At 33.8% G+C, this 21018-nt stretch overlaps 1 protein-coding gene across 1 annotated transcript in view; it reads left to right on the top strand.

The window, feature by feature from the left end:
* The window catches only part of TBC1D32 (TBC1 domain family member 32), a gene marked incomplete at its 5' end in the record, with an annotated part of 84471 nt that overhangs the window by 27066 nt on the left and 36387 nt on the right, over window positions 1–21018 (top strand). Inside the window, 6 exons of the mRNA XM_084284720.1 lie at window positions 1210–1328; window positions 2013–2129; window positions 3870–3958; window positions 14517–14639; window positions 16365–16473; window positions 17262–17355. Of these exons, the coding sequence (XP_084140846.1) occupies window positions 1210–1328; window positions 2013–2129; window positions 3870–3958; window positions 14517–14639; window positions 16365–16473; window positions 17262–17355 (651 nt within the window). The remainder of the gene's footprint in view (window positions 1–1209; window positions 1329–2012; window positions 2130–3869; window positions 3959–14516; window positions 14640–16364; window positions 16474–17261; window positions 17356–21018) is intronic.

Here is a 21018-nt window from a genome sequence, read left to right as displayed (position 1 = left end):
TAATAATAATAATAATAAAAAGCTGTTAATAATTTGCAAGTACTTATTGATTGGCAGATCAGAATTATTAAGTGCTGATTTATGTAATTTATATATGCACTTTTCCATGGCTACTGACAACTCAGAGTGAGAAGCTTTATAGACCTGAATGTCGTTTATGCTCTGGTGCAACAATGAGACAGAACTGAGATTTTTTTGATTCATGTTCAGAGAAATTAACTGTTGTCATACCACACATGTGTCTAGGTAGTCGTTGTGTTAATTAGAATCTTAGCAATAAAGTAAAGCTATCCTCAAGTTGCTGAGGAATTCGGTGAGGTACAGAAATTGCTTATTTTCTCTTTGAGTATCTAGAAATAGTTGGTGTGTAATTAAAGTGGCTTGGCTGAAAGATTATTACAAAGGCAGGGAAATTCTGCCAGTCAAGGAAACTGATTGTTATTTGTTTATTATTTATGCCTCTGGGATTTTTCAGAGAGCAAGGAGCAGACTTACTTGAGTAAATCCATCTGTCCTATTTAAGGTTCTCTTGCTTTTTATGGCCTTCAGCATCAAAGAAAAATGGTAGATCAAAAATAATCAGCATTGATTTTCAGCCCTTAGAGCAGGTTGTGTAATGTCTGTGAAGTTTATAGTAAGTTTGTAACTTAGACTTGGAGATTTCAAATGTAGATGTCTATTTTTACTTTTTTTAAAAAATATTATTACTAAACTACTTAAATTCAGCTAGTAGTGTTTCCCTTACAAATATTTTTCGGTCATTATAGTATGTTTTCATACCCTTTTCATACTATAACTCACCAATAAATTGTGCATAAATACAGATTTACAATATCTTACCAATAAAACCACAGAGCCAATGCTAGGTAGTCTTGAGAAGTTAACTAGTTAAGAAACATCAGCTGCTCATTTACATGAAACATGCAATATATATAAATATCATCCTACTGTAGTACAATATTCTTTGTGAACTGCTACTGTAAAATTGAATATCAGCACACTGCTGTAGAAAGGTAATTTGACCAAAGGATTGAGAATAGAAGGGAGAGAGTAAGACTCAGGCAGTCTGTCCTGTGAAATTTTAGTACATAGTGTAGAAAATTTTGAGAATCTGAGTTAGAACTGTGGTATAAAATGTTTTTTAATATGTAAAATTGTTTTTCTGGTATTCTTACCATTCTCATGATTAAAACAAAAAAATTGTTTTAGGGTTTATAAAGGCCCTTGTAACTGAATTATGGACTCTTTTGGAGTGTGGAAAAGATGATGTGAGGATAACTCAACCCAAATCTACTCCAGTTGACCCTATTGACCAAAGCTGTCAGAAGGTGAGAAGTTAATTAATAATCTTCTTTACTGACGTGGAAAAAAACAGTACTGTATTTCAGATATTATGATACATAACTTTCACTAGTTTTTTATTGCAACTATGCCTGTTTTCTGTCATATGGGGCGAAATTGATGTAATATGCTAGTCAAATAATGGTTAATTGAAAAAATTCTTTTGTTACCCGGTAGATCACAATGCCAATGTTCCATTAAAGATGATATAACAGTAAATAGGCATGACAGAAGTGAATATCTCAAAATACTAGCTATCAGTTCAAGTCTTGAATTATAGTAGTAAGATCAGGGAGGAAGATGTGTTTTTAGAGTGTGCTGTGTCTCTAAAATTTAGAATTGCTTGGTAGTACAAGTGTTAGGATTTTATAGATAATTCTGAAGTTATTTCCAGAATTATATTTCATTTACCCCATTGGAAAAAAATTCAACTTTACTAAGCCACCACTTGTAAAATGTGATTGCTTGTACATGCTTCCCAGAGACTACTGGCCTTTTTGCTTGTATACACCTGGCAGGTTTGCAGTGATTTTGGCAGCTCTATTTATGTCAATTCCAGACTACACAGAAGGATAAGAACAAACTTAAAGTAAATAATTTTTAACATACATTTTGTTATACTTAGCTGACTAACAATACCTTTTGTCATCCTTCTTATTTTCTTTCTCTAGTCTTTTCTGTCTCTGATAAACTTGCTCACTTATCCTGCAGTTCTTGAGCTCCTGAGTAAACAGGATATACCAAATAAACCAATGTATTCACTCCGTGAAGTACCTACAGATATTATTGTAAGTAGAGTTTTATAGATTTTAAAGAAAAATAATAGTTACATGAGGATATTTTTATTGAGAAATTATTACTGTAATAAAAAGTAAGTTATTACTTCTCCTTTGAAATTTTCTGCATTTTGTATTATATACAGCATGAGGGCAGTATATGCACGTATCAATTCATGTTAACCAAAATTTTCATTTTGAAATCCTAAAGATAATAAAAAATTTGATGCGTAATTTAAAGATCCTATTTCCTGGCTTGTATGAGAGTGTGTTTTTCCATGGAAAAAGTGACATTGTTATCTCTGTGTGTGCATGCATGGTAGCAAATGCTGGAAAACACCTATATATTTGTATTTATATAATATTGCTTTATTAGACTGTGGATTCAAAAAAAAAAGATAAAAATAGAAGCACCTCAGGCTTTCTTAATAGCACAGATGATTCATGCAAACAAAAAAACACTAACCGGAAAATTACTGATCAAGGCATATTTTAGTCTTAAGAAAAATAGTATTATGTTAGTATCATTTGGTATCACTTCTTCCAGCCACAATCCATTTATTTTTTTCTCATCTGTGAAGCACAGGCAAATTTAATCTGTGACCTTGAGTGGCAGTTAAAATTAGATCTTTGCTAATGAGCTAGCACTTTGAATTGCTGTTGCATTAAAGTGTTTGCTTAGTGCAAACAAGCTGGATTGGTGATAGTTTAAGTTGTTGTTTAGACTGTGTATATCATAATAGTGTACGTTATGTTTGGAAAATATTTTTGTACTTTTTTTTTGGTGTGTGTGTTTGTTTTTCTGTAACACCATTTTGTTGATTTCAAGAGTGAATGGTGTGAAAAGTTTCTTTTTTTTTTTTTTTCCAATTCACTCAGTGTTGGCATGTCCACTGATAGATACTACTAAAGTAAAGTCATAAAGTTTTTTGAGCTACTGGAAGCAGGGAAGATGTATGCTGAAGATGATAAATATTTCATAGTTTTCAAACTGTGGTAGATCTTAAGTATTTTTTTTATGGCTTTTGAAAGCGTATGTTACTTTGGCTTTTGTGGAACTTCCAACAATTTTCTGGAATTCTCTAGGTTTCCAGGTATAGCAATACTGTATAAGTCCAAGTTAGACAATCAAGACTGTGTAGTTAACAGAAGGAAAATAGGCATTAAAACGGGGATGTTCATCTAACATTAACATATAATGGTTGAGTCTGAATACTCAGAAAACTCTCTATTACATTAAATGATGTAGGATCAAAGATATAAACCTCAACATTCAAGCCTAGTCATCATGGATGGCCTTGGATGCTGGCCTCTGAAGGTAAGTGACAGTGTTTTGAACCAGTGTTAGAGAGGGTGTTATACTAAAGGACTTGCTATTTTTTTCATTAAATTAGATATAAACACATTTCAAACATGAAAAAAAAAACAACACACACACACACACATAAAATAGTTTAACATTTGTCTTGTGATTTAATACTGAATAAGAACTCAAATACATGCCATGCCAGGATCTTTTTGTATATTCAGTGATTTTTTAAATCTAATTACTATGTTATTTTCCTAACATTCTCTGTGGTTTCTTCTTGCTTTCCACCAAAAAAAAAGTCAATGGCACCTCTTTTTACAGAAATAATTTAAATATATATATTTTTAATAATAGGTTTCATTTTATAGTAAACATCCCTAAAGAACTGTTATCTGTGTGAAATACAGAGGTGTTTTTTTTTTACATTTGTCTTTCTTTTGCAGGATATCATTGACAGGCTTATTATTTTGAATTCAGAAGCTAAAATTCATTCCTTATTCAGTTATGAACAATCACATATCTTTGGTTTGAGGTAAGATGCTCTTTTATTTTTATTCTCTGGTCACATTAACAAAATAGGATATAGCATGCTTGGATGTGTTGCTTCTGATAAGATAATATTTGGCTTTTATTATGCATGAAGGTGAAATTCTACATACCCCCCTCCCCCCCCTTTTTTAACAGAAGAAGATTGAATGAAAAATGTTCTACAAAATGAAAATGACAATGAATCTAATCTTATTATCTGTAAATGGATATATTGTAATATGATAAGCAATAATAGAAATTGTGTGTTGTTATTTTGTGTAGCTGATTGAAAAGAACGTGTTACATTGATTGTAGTGCATGTTGTGCATACAACAAAAATCATATTGAAGTACTATAGTAAGCCAAGTATTTTAAACTATATGAGGTTTTACTATATATAGTCTCCCTCTACTTAGAATTATTTTTTAGTACATTGGTTTAAGTATCACCAATTTCACCCATACTTACTTTGAAAATAGCAGATCACAATTATTTCTGTAACCTGAAGTAATATTAATATTAGAAAACATGAACATGACAATGTCAGCATATTTTCACTGTTTTATAATATTTTAACATACTAATTAGAGTTTCTGCATTTTTTGTGCTTTTCCCCCCCTGTTTTCCAAAGATGTATATATAAATCCTTTAATTGACTTATTTATTAGTAACATGTTTTGTGCAATTGAAATAAAAACTGTCTTGGATTGTGCTTCATAGTATGGAAAAATTTGATAATCTTGCTTGGGCAGGGATTGGCAGGAATCCCAGTTGGTTAAGGACTGCAACATTAGCTTTCTGCAACTGTATCTTTACTTTAATACCAAGGTAAAATTATTTTATACTATGTATGACTAATGATAAGATGTAGTGTGATTTGCTGATAAGTATGAGTATGGAAGATATGAACAGTGGCAGAATTCGTAGGTGGGAGATAAAATGATTTTGTCTTCTAAATCGGGATTTATAAATGTTGTTTTGGGGAAATCAGTGGTTGGATAGGAATGAGAAATTCTAAGATATTATTTGAAAATTAACATGTTATGAGGCATTTAGGTTTATCCTGACTCCATAAAAAGCTTGACAGAAACCCCAATGACTTAAATAAAGATGAGGGAAAGTGAGCTGTTTTAAAGTTTAAATTAATAATTTGCTTTTAGATTGTGTTCTAGACATATAAGGTAAAAGAATGCACTTCTTGTACCGTGATATTGGAATGCTTTTCTTTGTAGGCAAAAATGATTTACTGAATCTGAGCATGTAAGCAGTTGATTCCCATGCTGTAAGGCAAAGGCTGTTATACAAATCCATGAATCATGTGGTGAAGTTGTGTTTAATGCCTACAACATTTTTAACACAGCCTCTGCTCTGTGAGGTAACAGAACTACCTGTAACTACACATACAAGCAATGTAAAAAAGTCATCCATAATCAGTCAAAAGAAGCCATATGGTTAAGCAGATAAGATGGGCTTTAGAGTTCACTGTGGAAATGGCATTTTCTACTGAAAACAGACAAAGTCAAAAAATAAGCAGAAATCCAGAAGATGTCTGATATTCCTCTTTTCACTTAATATGCAGAGCCAAATCGCCAGATTCTTCCTTTTTTTTTTTATTTTAAATTTTTATTTTTGTTGTTGTTCAAAAGTTCTGTTACCTTCTTACCCCTTCATTGCCTTTCCTATAAAAGAAAGGATGATTCAAGTCTAGGGATTATAATACAGGCCTATGTACACCAAAAAAAGAAAGTAAAAGTAATGAACTGTTTTGTTATTGATTAAGTAGCCTTTTATGAGCTTGTGGGGCTTGCTGTTATTTTTATTTTTTTCCAAATAATTGAGAATTGGCACATATAAGCCTTCTATTATGGCAAATCCAAATGCCTGCACAAGGCAAATATATAATATTATGTAGTTACTCAAAATTTTCTACTACAATAATACAAGAATTCTGAATGAATCTGGTATTTGCCGTGCTTATGGTATTGTTTACAGTATTATGCCTTGCAAGAAACCCTAGTCTATATTATTTTAATGTGAGAGGTATACAGTTGCTGTTAAATACATTTTGAAAGTGAGTTCCATGAGCTTTTCTGTGAACCCTGCTGACTACGGACATCTGTGTTCTGAAAAGTAAACCTTTTATTGTGTACTTGGTATGCTCCTTGACCAAATCCCATCAAGAATATCAAGCTTAGCAGCACTTAGATCAAATACAGTATCAAATGTTGAACAGATCTGAAAATGTAGGCAGCTCATTAAAAGGAGCAAAAGAACTGTATTTCTCTGCTGCTATGTAGAAATAAAACACTTAAATTTTTATGATAACTGTGACATTGAAAAACTGAATTGTTTTGTAGGATTTTGGTAAAACGTTTACCTAGATTTTTATTTTTTTTTCACCCAATGACTTTAATACTAGTAAACAGCCCAAACCACTTTATCTAATTTTTCACAGCATCTGCACAGCCATGTACTTTGATATTTGGTCAGGTACCATTGTACTGTGGCTTGCCTAGAGCCGAGTGCTGAACTTTGATCTGTTTAACTTATAGGTTATATTCTCAGGTCCTGTAAAACCTTTCTATTGCTCAAAAGTGTTACAAAATTTTTTATTTGAATGCTAAGCAACTTCTGCCATTTACCACTGTATTTTTTTTCATGTGTGTACTGTGCTTCAGTGATTTAAAAATGTTTAGTTTATTAACTGTTTAACCATATGCAATTTAAAATATATGTGTTTCCATGGTTTATTTAAACAAAAAAGTATAGGTGTATTCATTTATCTCTTCAGTGTTATTATTATATTTTCTGGTGGCTGATTGTTTTAATTTTGATTAAGTATGAATTCTGAAGTATTACACTGATGGACGCCTCTGCAGAGACTCTACTGACAGCTTTCTTTTTCACGCTTTCCTCCTCTGAGAAGTAGTGTCAGGGAAAAATCAAAGGGAAATTGTAGGGAAGCTCGATAGGGTTTTGCATAGCCAGTATCTCTTAGCCTATAAAGAACGTTCCTGAGAGTGCATTTGTACAGACAAGTAAAATATCAGTTCCACAGCAAGTTATCCTAGTGGGAGGCTCCTTTTTTGTAACTCTCAGCTAGGAAGTGGTTTGGCCTAAGAACCTTCTTCAGCAGGCACAGATGGTTCATTGTTCTTGGACTTTTGGCAGGTCATTTCTGATCTGATCCAGAGAGATCCAAAGGCTCTTGGATCTTGATTTTTTGAAGCCCATTGAGTCTTAACGTTTCAGGTGCTCTCAAGTGTAGTTTTCTGAGCACACTTCTAGGTGTCTGTTTTCTAGTCAGGGTTTAAACACGTAATTTCTTGACCCACAAAGGTGAATGACATAAATCCCATACATTTCGCTCTCCCATGGGAGCACTGGTATATATTGCCCAGAAAGGCAGTGGAGACTCCTCCTTCCTTCGACATCTTCAAAAACGACTTGAACATGGTCCTTGGCAACCTGCTTTCTAGGTATCTGATCTCCAGAGGTCCCTTCCAAACTGAATCATTTTGTGATTTTGCAATTAAATACATTTTTTTAATTTTTTTATTTTTTTTATTTTTTATTTTTCTGATCCAGTTTTCTTTTATTGCAGCTATTGCATATTTCCAGGATAAGATCTATTCACCTGAAGGCACTTTTCATATTTTTTTATATTATTATTATTCAAAAAGGGAAACTTTAGACAAGAAATTGGAGATAAGAATAGAAAAATGAAAGCACATAGTTCCTAATGTATATATAGAATGATTTTCGAACTGTCAGTTCAACTTCAAAGCAGATTTGGACTTATTTAGAAGCAGGAGGAATTTTTTTCAAGCAGTCAACATTGGCTGATAAAAGAGCATTGAAGACTTTTTCAGTTGCTGTACAGCCTGAAAATCTGGGTGCACAGGAACCCATACAAAAATTCTCGGTAGACTTTCTATTTTAGATTCTTAACTTGAATTGCCATCAGAGCACAAATCCTAGGAAAAGGGAATTAACAGCAGTAATCAAACTAAGAAATTTGAATGTTTTATTTATGGAGAGAATTTCCTTAATTTACTGATCAACTTAATTTCTTTGATACAAGCATACATATTGATTGTATCTTAAAAGTTATTGGATGGGAGAGAGAACAATTTTCATAAAGGTGTGACACTTAACCACTTCCCTTTCAAGGCTGATCTCTTTGAATCACTGTAACTTTTATTAACAAAGGAGTTGAGTAAACAGTGGTAACATACTTTTTTCTTTCAGACCAATGAATATCCCACATCAAGGCAACTCATAGTATTTCAGTAGGGTGAATACATCTGTGAGTCGAGTTTTTTCTCATGCTGAGAAAATGTATGCATAATATATGTATTTTCAAAGCCTCTGCCTAAAGCATTATTCAGGCATTAACATATAGCTGTGCTCTCTATTCAGAAATCCAGTTTTCTGTGAATTTTGGAGTGATACTGTATTGTTAACTGGATTAAAGCATGGCAAAGTACCAATTTTTTACCTTAGATAACGAACCCCCAGTCTCTAAAAAGTATCAATAGTCCAAAATAAGTTCAAAGTCATCCAGTCAGTTCTGACTTGCATAAAACAGAAGAATACTGTTACTGAGAATAGACATGGACATGGTTCCATGTTTCTTTTTTTTCCTTATCAATCTTATATTCTTACATACATATACTACAACCCTCAGCCTTTTTTTTTTTTTTTTTTTCCCCATAGGGGATTTCTTTGGTTATAAGTCAGTAAAGCTCCTAAATGTTATGAAGTCAAAAGATCTTGTGTATGTACTTTCAGAATTAGAAGAACATTAGTTGTTAGCCCTGCACTTGTTCACTGAAACACCTTGTGCTAGTAGGCATTAAGCAAAAATAACAGTACTCTGTTCAAGAGTTTGTCTTCCTGCAGGAAAGTACCTGGAAAACTCAGAGAATCAAATCCTCTTCCTTCAGATAGGCAAACTGGGGCTGTTTAATTTTAAAGACAAAATATGCTTGCTTAGCATTAGAGACTTCTGAAGACAGTGTGTTTTGTAGAATCATAATTTGAACTGCAATGAAAAGTAGATTAATTTCAGGCATGTGTAAGGTAAAGCTGAAAAAAAGAGTATCTGTTACAGTGCTCTGTATGGTACTTTTAAATGTATATGTTTATGAAAAATTAGAGAAAATTGGAAATATTAGTCTAAGTCACAAGTTCGTCAATATCAGCTTCAAGTTGTAGAGCTATAGAGCTTGCCACAGTAGAAAGTGGGTATTGTATTATTATTAGATTAGTGTAATAAATATTCTGACATTGTTAGGTTGTATTTTTTTGTTGTTTCATAGTATATCACAGTGAATACATTTTTTTCTTCTAATGCTCATTTTTTTACTTGCTGAATGGGTGCAGAAGATTATAAAAATGCATTATATCTATTTCTATTGTTCTACAAAATCAGTAAGGGAAAGATTTAGGAAAGAAAATTTTAATGGCTTATACTATATTGACATCAAAATCAATCAGCCTCTTGAAATTTGCCTCAAAACAGAATGTATTAATCTAAACTTCCTCTAGTGCATTCCAGTGAAATCCAAGTGAATGAATTAAATCCTACAGGAGCTGGGAGACGAACAAATATATGATTGTTAGGCAAGAGATAACTGCATGTTTAGGAAGAGTAGATAATAAACACCCCTGCATTCTTTTACTATTTTCATCAGCATTGTAAACATGCCCCCATAAATATAATTGCATTTTAATAATGAGGTAGCTGCTGCATGTGAAATAATTTGTTCCTTTTGTACTTACATTATGTATATTGTTAATTAAAAGCATTTGACTTTAATGCTTGTAACACAACAGAAAGAGTATTGATTCTCATGTTTTATAAAGGTAGACTGTATGAATCCTTATAATTCTTTTTCCGTAGGTCAACATGCTATTTAGATTGACCTCTTTTTATTAAAAAGCCTTATGATCAGCAGACGGTTTTCTTATAATTCTCCAAGATTTCATGCATTTCAAATTGAAGGAAGACTTCTTATTTAAAACTGTTTTCTTTATATGACTTATATCTTCTATTTAAACAAATTAAACTTCCCATTTAGAAAACGCAGTGTTCTTTTACCAGTTTCATGGGGTTTTTTCCATCTTCCTTGTTGTACATCTTGTCTTCCGCATATCTGTCTTCTGAATATACTTCCTGTGAGCTCATGAACACTGTTGTCTAATGTGTCTGATAAATCTTTTGATCACTAGCATTTGAATGACAGGGCTAGGACATCAAGTCCTGCAACAAAATTTGTGATGCTATTGGCTGGATGTACTGAAGAAACTCTTTGCATGACACGTCCTATGTCATTATGTATTTGGGAATGAAAGCAAACCATGTTCATTGAGTTCTTTCTTTCAAGGGGAGAAAATGGTATGGTGAGAGAGGGGGGAATTGCGTCTGATATTATGTATTTTTCCCTCTTATTCTGCCACATTCAAATCTTATGTTGGAAACATGAAAGACTGTGTAATCCTCCAAATATTTTATGCCAAGCCTTTTAAAGCTGAATAAGGAGAAGTGATTAATAATTAGTGAGCCATTTTTTACTATTTTAATTGTGTTTTCTGTTTAGCAAGTGATATGCAATTCTTTGGAAACCAGCCTCTTCCCACTGGAAGTGCATGCTGTTTATGGGCAAGACTTGATCAGTAGTGGTCACTGAAGATTGCACATATATCCTGTAAATTTGACACCTGTTTAATAATCTAAATGTACAAGAGAACAGAGTCTACATTACTAGTGATGGGGAGCTGCAACAAGATTATGTTCATCTGCTTCCACGTTACATACTATGTTAATTCATTTTTTTTTTGTTAGTTTGTATGCCAATATATTTGTTAAGTATATTAACGTAGAACAACTTATACTGAATGGAATGGGAATAGCAGATTCTGTGATTGGATTCTATCACTTATTTGTTGTTTTTTTTTTGTTTGTTTGTTTGTTTGTTTGTTTTTCTTCATACATACTGGAGGAAATTAAAACAGTTCACTTCCTGAAATTTAAAATCAACTTCACTTTAAGTCCTCTAGGCTGGCAAGTGAGGCTCATGAAAAACATTTCTGTTTGTCTAGGGAGACTCTTACCATTAACAATCATGTTACATGTGATTTGTAAATACATTGGAGCAGAAGTGCTCTTTTGAAAATCTTTTAATGAGGAAAACGTAATAAGAAATACATAAGTCCCTGAGCTCCCTTACTGGGAAAAACGTGACTACCCAAAAATAGTCTTCTTCCAGTGTAGGTAGTCGAACTTCCAATGGCCAAGGCATCTGAGGTGTAACTCAGGGTATTGATAAATACACTGTACCCACATCATCTCATATTTCTTCAATACCCCAATCAGCTTTGCTTTCAGTAGGACAACTAAAAGCCTTGATTCTTTAAAAAATGATGTGTGGAGGCATACTCTCTCTGCTCATTATTACTGACTTCTGTTCAGTCTGTAAAGGCAGCTTGTGAAGCTTTGCATGGTTGTGCCCATTCTGCTGTAAAGCCAACTTGGATTTTGGCTTCTTTTTGCTAGCTTTTCTGTACTGGTCTGGCACACATGATAGTAATTGCAACTCACTTTTTGGATCAATGTTCTCATTGGAGCTCAGGCAGTTACTCAGAGTAATAAAAAATAAATCAAATTGGTAATGTAGGCTTTGATGTTAAACATTTTAATGTTAATCACCTATGATGATGACACTGGAATTATTTAATGAAAATTTTGCTTTGGGTTTCTGTGTTGGTATCCATATTCATTTAGCAAGAAGGAAATCATGCTGCTGTAAAGAGGTCCCAATCCTCATTTTTCCCCTCATGTTTTGAATATTGATTTCTGAGAGAGAAACAAAGACCCATACTCTCTGTAAATGTTACACTGTATATTTGAACTGAGCTGAATCATCCATGCCTGTATTTAGAGCAGGCAGAAACTGCAAGCCAAAAGAAAACCTTTTTCTGAAGACCAATCAAGAAAAGGGGAGTACAAAGAATATGCATGTATATATATATATGTTTTTTAAAAAGGAAACTCACAGGAAAAAAGTGAGAAGAATAAGATATCTTCATAATGGGTGCTTGTTAGTAAATCAGAAATTTATATGTGTTTTTATTATTTTGTTATTTTAGGTGAAAAAAATAGGCAACTTAAGAATTGATTTTTATTTATTTTTATTTTTAGCAGATAGATTTCTGTTTCCCATGAAGGACTGACTGTTCTGCCATAATTCTAGAAATCATTATGATTCCGTCTACCAAAACTAAGGGGATAGCCAGTTTACATAGTTACACAAGTACCAGTTAACATGCTTTCTTTCAGACTAGAAAGTGCTACTCTAAAGTAGCAGTTGTGATTGTAAGTGGAAGGGGAAGAATTCAGGAAGCACCCTCCAAGAAATACAGCAATGACATGGGACAGGAAATGCAGAATTCAGAAACCAAATTATTTATCATTGCCATATTTTCACAACTATTTTACCTTTTTCTGAATTTCATTAAAAATCGGTGTTCTATAAAAGACTGCCCTCAGATGAGGTTTTATCTGTATTGCATTTTCTTCCTGAGAGTATAGTATATCTTACTATTATTTTCACATAATTATACAATCATTTGGGATTGGAAGGGACACTGGATATTGTCTAGTCCAACTGCTCTGCTCAAAGTATGTTCAACTAGAGAGCATTGCTTAGGGCTGTGAACAGGCTGGTATACAGTATCTCCAATGCTGGAAATTCTGCAACATCTCTAGGTAACCTGTTTCACTGTTTCAACAACATTACAGTATGTAAAAAAGGCATTTCCTATATTTTGCTTCATGCCCATGGCCTCTCTCCATTGTGTACCACTGAGAAGGGTCTGGCTCCATCTTTTCATACTCGATTATCAGCTTTTTATGTACACTGATAAGAACACTGCAAAGCCTTCTCTTTTCCAGACTGAACAATCACAGCTTTCTCAGCCACTCTCCATGTTAGATGGCCTAAACCTTTAAAATGTCATTTGAATACCCAAGCAGAGGCTGTTCATATTCATGTCTCTTATATTTTGTCATTTATCCTACCGCTATCCCTTCTGTTTGACTATGGTTTGTTTTATTTTTCTGCTCTGCCTTGTGTACCAAGGATGTTCTAAGCATTCTTAGCCATCAGTATTCTCCTGGTTGTTTTTGACTGCTGGAAATGTCAAACAGGTTCTTCACCATTTAAAGTCATCGTACTTAATGGGAGAAATGGTTCGTCTTCGTAATGGCTCCAGTGCTCTTTTTGTGGATTTTTCTCCTATATTGCAATAAAAAAATATAGTTGAACTATCATTTCTTCTTTTGTGATTTGGAGAAGTACTGAGAATGAATCAATGTCAGGAACTAGTTAATGTAAAATAAATAGAACATGCAGAAATTTGAAATGTGAGCAGTTTAAAGTAATACTAAAAAAGCAGCAACAACAAAAAAGACGTATTTTCATCATGTCTATTTACTCTTTGGTCACAACTGTTTGAATTTTCAGGCGTTAAATTACTTATGGATGGCCCATGATTTTTTGCTATTGTCAGTAGAAGCATATTGGGAACTACATGGAAGAAATGAGCACTGACTAACAGATGAAAAATTTCAAATATGTATTCTCTAGTTCATACCAAGTCTTATGTGAATGCAAAATATAATTCTGATCAGACTTAATTTATGATGAGTTTTATGATTGTGATAGAACAATATAAGAGTAACAACAAGAATGTTTAGTTGTATCATTTTCCATGAACAGTAAACCTTCAATGCAATTTGTTTCTGTGTTATAGTGAACAGATAAGTTAAAAAAAAAATAAAATAATAATAATAAAAAAAAACCTTGGACTTGACCTGGCTCAGATTTATATGAAATATGTTGGATTAGTTTCACTGTTAATTTACTCTGAAGTTACAAAATTGTGTGTAATGTGCTGTCATGCTGTTGTGATTATTGACTTAATTTACCATTTTTTTGCTTTTCTGAAATAAAAAAGTAAATTTGTTGGTTCTGTTGCATGTTAAATCTTTTATTGCCTTTGAGCTATTTTAAATTTGATAGTACAGAACCGTTTAAGAGCCTTTTTTCTAAAGGAAAGATGTGTTTTTATCTTGTCTCTCCCTGACACTTGCATTGCCCATGGTAACCCGATCTTGAGTTACCTTACCTATCATATAATTTCTTCACATGTACCATGGAATGTCTTATTAAGTCTGTGTCACTTCTGTGTTCTGTGATAGAAATTCAAAACCAGACTGAGCTGACCAGTGATTATTTTCTATGGTTGTTCAGTGTACATGTAAAATCTATTGGGAACCCGTTCCCTGTTTGCTCAAGTCTGTGACACTTGGGTGGCTAAAGAGGATACAGAACCGTTCCTGACCCAATTCTGTCTGGGTATTTTTCTGATACTGAAAGTCTTCCCCCCCTTCCTCCCTCACCCCATTTTGAGATCTCATAAACATGTTCACCTTTGTTTTATTGTGCATTACTGGAATTCTGACTGATGCGCTATCACTTCAATGTGTCCTGCAGGTTGTTAAATGTGCTTTGCTGTGAGCTTAATACCCTTTTGTTCTTGGAGACTCGCTATAAAGTATCACAAGTTTTACTAACTGCTCAGGAAGAAAATGTCACAGAAACTTCTGAAGGACCAGGGTAAGAATTGGCCTATGTAAATGTTATTTTAATTGTCAGACTTTTTTCCTGAGTATATATGAGTTCCTTCGTGGCTTTGAACATAGAGATGCTCTCACTGTAGTTAGCATCTAATGTATATGTTTACTTACGAGCATGTTTATCATCAATCTTAAATTGTCAGAAGATACTTCATTCTTTTTCCTACTTCCAACTCAAAAGTGTAAAAGTGAAAGGCAAGTATTTTTCTCCCTTTCATTTGCATAAATCTTAAGTTATTTATTTTTTGTTTTTTTAAAAAGGGAGTGCAAAATTTGTTGGTGCAATTGTGCCTTTTCAAATTACTTGATGTTACTCTTCTATGTATATAATATAAAATAAGGGTATGTATGTATTAAAGGCATATTAAAGGCATCACCAGTACTTTGAATTTTTTTTTTATTTGTACCTTAGTCAGCTCTCCAGTTTCTGTGAGATCCTATTGCTGACTTTTAAGTAAAATTGCACAATTTATCTTTTAAAAAATGAAAGTGTATTTTGGGGATTGAAGTGGATGTTCGTTTAGTCCCAACCACTTTGTCCTTTCTCTCAACATGTTTAATGTTAAAAACTTAACTCTTTCTGTTTGCTGTATGGGACCAGTACAGAGCTTGAATCAAACAGTATGGGCTAAAATCTCAGCAGATAAACATTATTGTTATATACTATTTGAACAGGAGACCTATTGTTTCCTTAAACAATAGCTACTGTATTCTAAAAATCTCAGTATATAAAAATTGATTTTTAGTTCCTTTAAAAAAAAATTTGTACCCTGAGGTACAAATTGATTTAAGACAGCAAGTTAGGTGTGTGTTAAGTTCTGAATAACTGCTTACTTGGGAAAGCAGAAATTGCTGATAGGCCAAAAAAGGGATCAGATTTTGATGCTGTTAACTGTTTCTGCCCTAGTTACTGAGCATGTGGGCATAACAAAGCCTGAAGTTTTAGAATCATAGAATATCCCAAGTTGGAACGGACCCATGAGGATTGTTGAGTTCAACTCCTGGGTCCCCAAAGGACCGCCCAAAAAATTAGACCATGTGTTTGAGAGCACTGTACAAATGCTTCTTGAACTCCAGTAGGCTCAGTGACCATGACCAAGCTCCCTGGGGAGCTTGATTCACTACCCAACCATCCTCCCAGTGAAGAACCTTGTCCTGATATCCAGCCTTAACTGCCCCTGTCCCAGCTCCATGCCATTCCCTCAGGTCCTGTCGCTGTCCCCAGAGAGCAGAGCTCAGCACCTGCCCCTCCGCTCCCCTCGTGAGGGAGCTGCAGGCCGCCATGAGGCCTCCCCTCAGCCTGCTCTGCTCTGGGCTGAACAAACCAAGGGGCCTCAGCCGCTCCTCACATGTCTTGCCCTCCAGTCCCTGTACCATCTTCATAGTCCTCCTTTGGACACTAGACCCTTCACCAGCTTTGGAACCCTCCTTTCTACGCTTTTTTTTCCCCTAATTGCTTAGATGTTTCCAGCCAGTATTAGGTAGAGGAGTACAAAATTAGAGTAATACTTGCAGACTTCTCAAAACACTTCATGTTCCTGTTTATTTCTTTATGCCTATTTATTGCCCAAGTCATGTTTTAACTCTGTGCTGTGCATCTCTGAAGTTATTCTTGCTCAACACAGTTTTCTGAATTAAACAGTCATTGGTAAATCAAAGTGGTAGTGATTTTTAAATTTTTTTTGTGTGTTGTTTTGTTTTCCAGAGATATTATAATTGATGGCCTATCAGTTGAGAGAAACCATGTTCTTGTTAGAGTATATCTTATTGGAGGACCACAGGAAAGGATTTTGCCTCAGAGAGTACTAGATAAGGTTAGAATTTAAAATTTATTAATTTCTGTTTCTTTACCTCTTATCCTCATTAATTGAACATTTTGTTGATATTTTAGGACATGGAAAATTATTTAACATTATAAAATAGCAGTCCACCTTTAGCTTTATAAAGGGCTAACACTGACACTGAAACAAATACTTTTTTTTTACTGGATGCACTGTTGGCATGTGCCTAGGACACTCCACAATCAGATAAAGTTTTTGTATTGATGCATTTTAGTAATACTTTTCTCACTATAAAAATGAATGCAATTTGTCCATTTTTTACTTCTATATTTCTGTTTTTTCTTTATTACATTTTCATTTGTTATATCATGTTTTTTCCATGCTAGAGTTTTCATTTGTGGTACTTAATACTTGGAGCTTTCATCAATGTTCTAACAGTACAGTGTTCGTTAAACAGTTCCTTTAAATGTTCTACTTCTTATGAAGTAACTCTTACAAAAATGGAACACAAATTACTGTCAGCACAGGAAAGACAGCTAGATCAATGCATAAAATTGGAATTACAAGGTTCTTTTTTTTTTTTTTTTAAAAAAAACTTCCAATTTCCCTTTTGGTTGAAAAAAGAATTGTAACATCAAAACTGTCAGTGGTACATACTGGAACAAGTTTTGGCTCAAAGTCTTTGTGGATTTTGTGTCCTTTAACTTTTATTTTAGTTATGAAGTATATCATCTTGAATTGTATATCAAGCCTATTTTCTTATATAATCAATAGTTCTGGGAACTTGACCTAATTTAATTTCTTTTTGGTCCTGTTTCTAGGGCAGTGATCCATATCCTTGGCCAATGTTTTCATCGTTCCCTTTGCCAAAGTGCTATCTTGCAGAAATTCCTAGGAAAACTGAATTCAGACAAGGTATGTACAAAGCGTTCAAATAGTGTAGATGTTGAACAAACATCTGTCATTTTATTTTTTTTATTTTTTTTTCCTTAGATTATGATCTCATAAATACCTAAGGATTTTTCATTGTTGGCTGCATTTGTAGCTAAGTAAGTTGGTTTGGTTTTCCATGTCTGGCTTTGTGCAACTGTCAATCTGCAAAGCTCTGTTTACTAATCTAATTCCAATGCAAACTTAAAGATTAACCTTTTGGCTTGTCTCAGGTGGGTGAGTCATGAGATATATTTATATCATCTCTCTAGTAACTGAAGCAAGACATTATGGTTAAGCTACATATCTTTTGTACACTATTTTCTTGATTCAGATCCCCGTGTTTACAAAACTTGTTGGTGTGTGAAATAGACAGAGTTTAGGATAGTTGGTTTCCACATTGAATATCAATTTGTAATGTGGGTAGACTAAAGAATCCTTTGAAGAACTATCTAGGGAAAGCAGTTTAGTTCATACGGAGAAAACATTTTAAGATTTTAATTTGCATAGACTATGCAAAAGAACCTGGTGAATGAGTTATAATAAGTAAATTGTCTTTTGTATTTGTTCATGTTCACTATATCCTTGAGATGTTCTTATTAAACTTACTTGTTTCTTCAGCCAATGTAGATTTTCAGAAGTGATAGAAGTTCTACATCAAATGAAGTTTAGATAATATTCTCTATATAGATATCAAGAAAAATAAAGCAGTTGACAAAATTTGTAAAGAACAGAATACTCTGATTCCTTTCTCTGATAAGAGAAAAGGCAGTGTAGTTATAAAAGAAAGGAATTTTATTTACTTTAGTAATACTGTTCAGGTTTCCCATGGTAATTTTCATAAGACACTAAATTTTTAGATCAAATCACTGTAAAATGGGTGCCCAGTTCTTTTAAAAATGTCTTCAAGAAGGCAGGTGGCCTTACTCTTCAATATTTGCTGTGTCTCTCAGAACTTCTCTTGTCTTGTTCAGAGCAATTCTGTTGCTTGTCATTAACAAGTGGCCTAATGGAATGGGGTTGGTGTTTGTTGCTTTACAGGATGACAACCAGTTAGGAAAGCTTTGTTAAAACTTTTTGACTAACAGTAAATTTACTAGAATTAAGTTTCAAAGATATGCAAGTATGTTAGATAGAGGTATGGAAATATATTTTATTTCAAATGGCATTTTTATATTATAAAATACTATATAACTCAAAAATGAACAGTGCATTTGGTTTTATAGTCAAACAAAACATTTAATGCTTTTTACTTGGGAAAAAAAAGACACTACTGAGTGTGTTCTGTTTCAATTCTAATTTTTTAAAATGAATTATTCTTCATCAAACTGTGAATCTCTGATTTGCTGAGCTGAAGCTTTCAGGATGTGTAAGTTCTTGTGGAAAAAAAGCATGAGAATGAATAGATCAAATATGAAAAGAATTAAATTCATAAATTACAGATTCCTGTAATTGGAAAAAAAGAAATCAAGAGCAAGATTAGAAAAAGGTGTATATCTGGACTCAATTTTTCAACACTATAATATGACAGTGATATGAGGGTTCTTTCACAAGAGATAGGAACAAGTTATGATTAATATCTATGGGTTATGTTTGTACAGGACAGAAGATAATTGTTTGCCAGTTGAAGCCGGTGAGTCCTTGAGTGGAGTGCCTCTAGCATGGGTATAGCACTCTAAGAAAAACAAGTACATTAGGGGGATTCTAGAGCAGAGCTACAAATCGTGCCTTTGAGATGTTATGTATGAATATAGACTGAAATCACAGTATCACATAATATTTTGAGCTGGAAAGAAACACAAGTATCCTTGAGTTCAACTCCCTCCACATAGGACTACCTAAAAGTTAAACCATTGTCAAACACTTCTTGAACTCTAGTAGGCTCGGTGCCATGATCACTGCCCTGGGGAGCCTGTTGCAGTGCCTGACCACCCTCTCAATGATGAACCTTTTCCTAACATCCAGCATAAACCTCCCTTTACACAACTTCATGCTGTTTCCTTAGGCCCTAGTATTAAGGAATAATTGCAACTGGCTGATGTTGAAAGAGCAAAGGCAAGTCTCTCAGTATATAAAAAGCAATTTTAAGGAGGAGAGTTAGCTCTTCCATGTCCCTGTGCAGAAAAAGTAGTTGGTTTATTTGGCAATGAAGATTTGTTACAAATTAACTTAAAACAATTTAGTAGGATGCATCTAGAAGTCATGAAATCATCAGTGGAGATTTTAAACGCAACCTCTTTGGAGTTGTATTTATTCAGCATTCATGCTGTATAGCTGTTACACAGCTTGCTAGAAAGTTTAAGACATTTTCGTTAGACATTATTTCTTTCTCAGTGCAAATAGCTGGACAGGGCTCACACAGACTTCATCTGTATGGCAAGAGTTCTGCAGCCATTCAGAAAATTGTACATCATATGAGTGGGGATGTTTAAATGCTTGTTATATCCATCACTAAAGAACAAAGGCTAGTGCAGTTCTTCTGTGATTCCCTGAAGTTGTTGGTGTTCAGATTTCACGCTGTGATGTTATGTAACTTCTATGGTATCATTTCTGTCCTCTTCTTGGGGTGCTTATACTACATGAATAATTAAAACTACTAGATTCTTAGCACTGTTAAAGAATGTACAATTTCTTTGGCTGAAGTGGAAAAGGTTTTAACTGTAGGTTTTATTCTGACTGTCCTGACCTCTTTTTAACCTCCCCTCTTCTTACCCAGGTGACATAGACACCTGAAGAGAAGTTTACCTTTCTTTTTTCCTTTCAAAATTGGTTCTTGTCTTATAATTGTGGTGCCACCTCTAAAAAAAAGATGGAAGTTGCCTTTTTGAATGCAAGCTGAAATTAGAGTGAATATTTTGGAACTAGTATGGCTGTTGCTTTCTGTAAAGATTATGTACTACTGAAGTCAGGGAACCGTAGAGCTTCATTTTCACACTCCCAGACCTGAAGTAGCTTATGAAAGTAGCAAATGTAATGGAAGTCATAGATAAAAATTGAAGTAGAATATTGATGGGTGGTCATTGAAAAGAACTTACTCACGCTGTGTTTATGATGAAGAAAATCCAAGAAATAGTTTGTTCTTCCATCTCTAAATTCTTTTGAAGTATACATGCGGCAGTGGTACCTTTCTGGTTGTGCATTTTGGATGTGGACTGGCACCTGGATATTTTGCCTCACTGGATCAAAAATGAAGCAATGATAATTTATGCTGGTAAAATTACATTCCTTCATTTCATGATGATACTTTCAATGGGTAGACTCAACTTTTGGGGTGTTTGTGGAAGGTGTGGACTGTGTGTGTTTGAGGAAAATCTGTAGTGCTTCATTCTTTACAAATATCTGCCCTGGTTTAGCAGGTGTTAGTTAGGCACTTGCCTGAATGATGTACATAGCTGTAGGAAAGGATATATGGAAAAATCAACTTGATGAGTTGTGCTTTAATGTGCATTAATTGTTTCAGCCAGTATTTAAAGTTGCAAATCTGTTGGATAGCAGTGTATTAATGGCTCACCTCTGTCAAATACAATTTATAATGAAACTTCAAATTATTTCTACAGATCATTATTTAAGTGTGGAAATTAATTATGCCATTTCCACCTGTTTACACTGCTGCAAGATATCCTGTTGCTTTTCTTTTGTTATAGTTGT

Source organism: Netta rufina (assembly GCF_964035555.1).
Source record: "Netta rufina genome assembly, chromosome: 3".
NCBI classification, from domain to species: Eukaryota; Metazoa; Chordata; class Aves; order Anseriformes; family Anatidae; genus Netta; species Netta rufina.
This window is presented reverse-complemented; position numbering and strand designations above follow the sequence as displayed.